The 6,231-nt window shown below is 43.7% G+C and overlaps 1 protein-coding gene across 1 annotated transcript; it reads left to right on the forward strand.

Annotated features, from left to right (window-relative positions):
• Positions 1-627: 627 nt before the first annotated feature.
• LOC117015061 (60S ribosomal protein L15-like) lies at positions 628-1,381 on the forward strand. Its single transcript, XM_033093445.1, has one exon. It carries the CDS (start codon positions 659-661, stop codon positions 1,379-1,381), a length of 723 nt encoding a protein of 240 aa, XP_032949336.1. The 5' UTR covers positions 628-658.
• Positions 1,382-6,231: the final 4,850 nt, after the last annotated feature.

Genomic DNA, 6,231 nt, shown 5'->3' on the forward strand with positions numbered 1-6,231 from the left:
TATGGGTATATATATAGTCATCACTGGTTAAAAAAGCAAATAGTTGACTGCTTTTTGAAGTATAAAACTATGTATGTGGGTTAGTTGGAATATTAAGACATATCAAAAGCTGCTTCCTGTAGATCCCAGGCAAATCCAGATTGGGCTTCCAAGTGGTCAAACCTGCTTGGGTTATTCTGCTTACGTACAAGATGGCCCCCAAAGTGGATAGATTGATATATGAAAGTGTAGTTTTAGTCTTGGGATGTAGCTCTAATTTTCTAGTGATTAAGACTTATGCTATGTCACTGTTATCAAGTATCCGGTATTAACAAGTAGAAGCAGTTGGATTTAAGGGTTCATCTCTTTAGGAATGAGGAGATCTGACTTCTTGGTAGATAAGGACATTAGGGGTTGGATTGTTAATTTTAATTTTTGTGTGAATAATTACCTAATGGGATTTCAGGAGTGGATGTCTAGGTAGCTTGAATATGCTAAGTCATTTACCAGGAGACAGGTTGTGTGAGTCAGATGGAAGGGATCTCTTGCTGGGATACATTTCTTTTTGAAAGATAATGTTTGTGTAACCTATCTGAGTTAGTATACAATGGCCAAAAAGGGATTCTGGGAGAAAAGCTCTTTCCTTTCCGTCTGGCCTCAGCCATCAGGGTAAGCCAAGATGGGCGCTTACAACTACATCCAGGAGCTATGGAGGAAGAAGCAGTCGGACGTAATGCGGTTTCTTCTCAGGGTGCGCTGCTGGCAGTACCGCCAGCTCTCTGTGCTCCACAGGGCCCCCCTCCCCCCCACCCGCCCCACTCGGCCGGATAAAGCGCGCAGGCTGGGATACAAAGCTAAGCAAGGGTATGTCATATATCGGATTCGTGTGCGCCGTGGTGGCCGCAAACGCCCAGTTCCTAAGGGTGCCACCTATGGCAAGCCTGTCCATCACCGTGTTAACCAGCTGAAGTTTGCTGGAAGCCTTCAGTCTGTTGCCGAGGAGCGAGCTGGAAGCCACTGTGGGGCTCTGAGAGTCCTGAATTGTTACTGGGTTGGTGAAGATTCCACATACAAATTCTTTGAGGTTATCCTCATTGATCCATTCCATAAGGCTATCAGACGGAATCCTGGCACCCAATGGATCACCAAACCAGTTCACAAGCACAGGGAGATGCGCGGGCTGACATCTGCAGGCCGCAAGAGCCGTGGCCTTGGAAAGGGCCACAAGTCCCACCATACTATTGGTGGTTCTCGCAGTGCAGCTTGGAGAAGGCGCAATACAATGGCCAGGAGCATGGAGAATTATTTGACCTTGAAAGGTCAGAAAGTAGGAGCAAGAGAGCTGGATGGAGTCTTTGGCAACCTTCAGAGTCTGAACCAGCAGAGTACTATTGTTTCATAAAGGTGCTGGTGACTGATGTGTCAAACAGAAGTGGATGACAAACATGAGGGTGGGCTGTCCTCCCAGGGAGGTGAATCAGAGGTGTAAGCCTGTGCAGGAAGACAGGTCTCAAGGGGAGAAGTCAAAGACACCAGCACACTTGTGTTTGCTGCAGTCTGCCTCTTTGGACTGGCTGATTTTCAATTATATTGGGGAAACTGAGGCTGAAGTTGAAAAGGTGGCAGGAGCCATGTCATGACAACTTCATAAGTAGGGTGGCCATATAATTTTTCTAAACCCAGGCATTGCTGAGAGTGAAAGAAGTCTGAAAAATTATTCTAGGGCAAAAATTAAAAACTAGGACTATCCCAGAAGAACGGGGGCACATCCTCACCTTACTTCTATGACAGGTTAAAGAACTTGGACTTTATGCTGTAGGCAATGGGGATTTATTGAAGAATGTTGTGTTTGTGGCCTCTTGGCATCTGCATACCTTCTGTTCCCTCCTAAAGGGGCAGCTGTTCCCTCCTGCAGCGACCACACAGGTCTGGGCTCAGTGTGTGACCTAGGCTCAGACCTGGGACTTTTTATCCTGAGGGTAAAAAGGGATTGAGTCTATGAGTGTAGTGGTGAGCTGAGCTGTGGTACTGCCACACAAGTGATGCCTAGAACAGTTCCAAGCAGACCGTTTCTGTGCCCACTTGTTGGATGGGTTTTGCCTCCCTTGATACATGTCTGTTTTCTGAGCTGAGTTCTCTGAGGCTGCATATTGATTCTCTGATCTCTCTGTCATCCTTCCCGTACCTCCGTTTTCTAATTAAGTAAGCCAGAGTTGGTGTCTGTTTTCTGGAATGGAGAATCTTTGTGTGTAAAGGGAAGTCACAGGCTCAGGCTTGTTTTGGTTGAGTCACCGTGGCAGCTCTGCAGAGGATGAAAATGTGGAGGGTGATTTGAACATACTGTCATCGAGGGGTGGAAGGGCCTTTCTCCCATGTTCTGAGAAGAGCTGCTAAGACTATTCACAACATCCTGAATCGTCATCTTCCTCACCAAGCAAAGCAGGAAGAGAACAAGGCCCTCCCTTTAGTATCCTCCTTGGAGGCCTTGAGTGACCACAGAGAATGGCAGCCGGGAGAGGTAACCCCAGCTGGCCCTCCATTGCTGCTGTTGGGCACACCGACAGCACCGAGCAGGCAGTCTGATTAAGGACCATGGAGACGTTTGGCTTGAACTTTTCAAAGCCCAAATGATGCTGGCCATAAAGAAAGACAGAATGGCTCTGCAGTCTCCAGGGTTGTTCCTCATGAGAGTAGTAAATTCTCTTCAAGAAGAGGGGAAGGAAAGCTTCATTGGGCAAATATATATAAATAAAGATGCCATTTTTATCCCATCTTTAAAAGTTTAGCTTAAAAAAAAAATTCAGTGTATGTTTTCCACAGTTGCCTTAATTAGGAGAATCGCTAAAGCTGTGCTTCCCATAGCTTTCTTGTGGTTTGTATGTTTCCTTTGTAAGCCATTAAGTTTTATGGCATTAGCGGGGATTTGAAGCCCCAGATTTAATCAATAGTCATTTCTCCGGTATCAGCACTTTTGCACAGTGCTCTGTATATTAAGCAGTATTTTAGTGTGTTGTCTCACCTTTACCTCTTAGACTGTGCTTCCTAATTATAACTTCTCCTGTTTGACCATGATATACATCTAAGGTCAAAGGCTATTAATAGCACTTACACATTTACCCCAAAGGATCACAAAAAATGTCCGAATGTGTGGAAAATCGGATTGTCCATACATTTGGATCTGGGTAGAATGTGGGCAAGCAGGCTGTGCCTCCTGACATAATCTTTTTATTTATTTTAAATGTTAAATCATCCAAATACATTATTTAGGATTCTGACTCACTCCTGGGTGCAATTCGTTTTGGACATGCTAAGCCTTCAGGTATGAGAAAATTATTTGATTTCTCATTACACCCACATTTTCCTACTGACAACCCATGCTATCTATCTCATTGACACACTGTCTTCTAGTGGCAGAAGTCTAAATCTGAAAGGCCCCACTTCCTGTTTTCTCTCCTGGGGATTGGTTCCTCTCATTGCACACAGTTAGCCTGTTAGCTTTGGAAGTGTTCCAGTCCCTGTGCTATGGGTCAGTAGATCTGCATCAGAGAGAATATGAAAGGCTCATCTGTGTGGCCTCTGCCACCTCTCTGAGTCAAATGGGAAAGAAATTCTAGGCTAACAGATTTGGCAGCCAGTAGGCTGTGTTTATTTCTAGAGTAACTTCTCAGAATGAGTCAGATCTGGGAGTTTGATAGGTCACCTTATTCTCAGTAGCTCTGAAGTAAGAATTTTGCTTGTGGGTATGCCTCAAGTCCCATCAAGCCAATGTTTTGAGCTGCGGTAATAGCCTTCTCGATTAAACCTGTGCCTCCATCTCTTCCTGCTCTGATCTTGGCTCCTCTCGCTTCCAAGCACAGATTGTTGCTTTCCCTGTGACAGCTCTTCCAATAGAATCACTTTCCAGAATTACTCTCCTCAGCCTTCCTCTGCTTCAGTATTTTAGTTCTGAGTGTAAAGCCTGGAGCTTGACCTGCAGAGCCAAAAGCAACTCATTTCACTGGGAAAATTCTCATTACTTCCCTCCCAGATCTGCCCCAGTGCTTTAATTGGTGTATTCACTCAGAGGCATTTCTCATGCTGATACCTTTGGATGCTTATACCCTAGGCTGAAATCAGTGCATTCACTGTAAACAAAAACTATTTGGAAGTGGGAGGGAGAAGACTAGCTCTGTGACCTTGAGTGGGTTTTTTAATATCTTTAAGCCTTGGATTATTTATCTCTAAAATCAGGATAATATGAATAGTTTGTTGAGAAGATTCAGTGACGTAGCATCTGTAAAACACTCAGCAGTGTCAATAACTATGGAGGGTCTGAGGTTTTACCCTACTTATAAGGTAAGTTGTTAGCCTGCTATAGTTTCATGGATGCTGGCAAAAGACACAAGATTCCTGGGTCAGAGACAAATCACTTTATTACTCACAGCAATAGCCGTAGCCAGAGGATCAGCAGTTATGCTGGGTACCTGAACTCAACTTTCCACAAGACAAAGCTACAAGGGCTAGATGATGCCTGCACATGCGGTGGGTTTGTTACAGATACAAACTCTGATCTTGGGGAACTTCAGTTTTTTTTACAACAGGCAGTAAGTAAATTTGCTCCTTTGCTCTGGTGGAAGACCTTCTCTATCTTCCAAGGCTGTTAGCTATATTATACAAGCATCCTTGAAAAGACAGTCCAGAACACAGGCAGTCAGATCTTTGTTTGCAAGATGTGAAGAGACCCATTTGCAAGAGACCCATTGAGAATTGTCTCCCAACACACAGTACCTGGTTCAGATGAGCTCAATGAATTCTAGCTGTGTTTATTGCTAATAAAGTACTTAATGTAGTACCTAACATATAATAAGTTCTCAGTAAGATGGTAGCTTTTAAAAACTGGATGTTTACTTGAAAATAATGGGACTCAATTTCTATCAGTGATACACTCAGAATTTAGCTCAGAGCCTGATTACACAGTAGATATTCAATATGTATTACTGAAGGAATAATTATTTCAAAGTGAAGACACTTTGAAAATTACATTAACCAAATATAAGATGTGGTTATCTGTGGCAGCCGTTAGCTCAGTTGGTTAGAATGCAGTGCTCTTAACAAGGTTGCTGGTTCAATTCCCACAGGGGCCACTGTGCGCAGCACCCTCCATAACTAGATCGAAACAACTCTGTTACTTGGAGCTGATGGGTCCTGGAAAAACACACTTAAGTAAATGTTAAAAAAAAAAGGATGTGATTATCTGCTGAAAACCATGTATCTTTTTGCTCTTTCCCTTCTATCATATACTGTCGACCCTTGAACAACATGGGGCTTAGGGATTCTGACCACCCGCACCTACGAACATCCTCACATAACTCAGGCATAACTTAAGTCAGCATGAAACAGGGTCCGGTTGAGCTCTCAATATCTCTGGCCTCACCTCTCCCTGCTCTAGAGCTTAACAATAGATCACCCCCCCACCCCCCAATCCATGCAGTTTGAGCTCAGAACGTCCCCTGTACCAGTTCCCTGCTTTAGAAAATTACCCTGAAACTTATGATTAATACCCTCATGCTTACTGATCACAATCTTTATGGCCTAGCATCTTTCCAGGTTACTCCCATCACTGCTCCTAGGTTGCTGACCATGTCGGAGAGCTGCGTAGCCAGAGGGAAGGCTCCACGAAGCAGAACAGACCCTCCGACCCTCCGGAACTGTAACTGTCACTTAGCCTCTGGAGGAATGCCCAGATTTTCCCTTAAATACCCTAAGCTGGTCTGGAAATGTGAAGGCAGTTTTTGGAGGTGTTTGCCCGCTGCCTTCTCAGACCACTGGTGCTCTGATAATAAATGCTTATTTTATGACCCAACTCCTGTGTCTGTCTATTGGCTGAGCGGTGCAGGCAGCACGAGCCCCGGATTTAGTTGGCCTCTGGTTTCAAGCACTCTACATATTTGGATTCCCAACAGCTGATCGGAAAAAAAAAAAATTAAATTCGTGTATAAAAATAATTTCAATTTGTGGACCTGCACAGTTCAAACTGTGTTGTTCAAGGCTCAATTGTAACTCTTTTTCAGAATATTTTGCATTTGTTAAAAGTAAGCTCTTAACAAATGCTACTTGAACGATTAATAGTAAAATAAAAAAATGTGTAGACAATCCTCACATTTTAATTACAGCAATGACGTATTCTTCTTTCCCACCATAAACTGTATTAAACTGGTGAAAGGATGAAGTAATTAGGATTTTAAATTTCTCTTCATATTCTGGTATTCCACT

This window comes from Rhinolophus ferrumequinum, chromosome 22 (genome assembly GCF_004115265.2).
Source record: "Rhinolophus ferrumequinum isolate MPI-CBG mRhiFer1 chromosome 22, mRhiFer1_v1.p, whole genome shotgun sequence".
NCBI lineage: Eukaryota > Metazoa > Chordata > Mammalia > Chiroptera > Rhinolophidae > Rhinolophus > Rhinolophus ferrumequinum.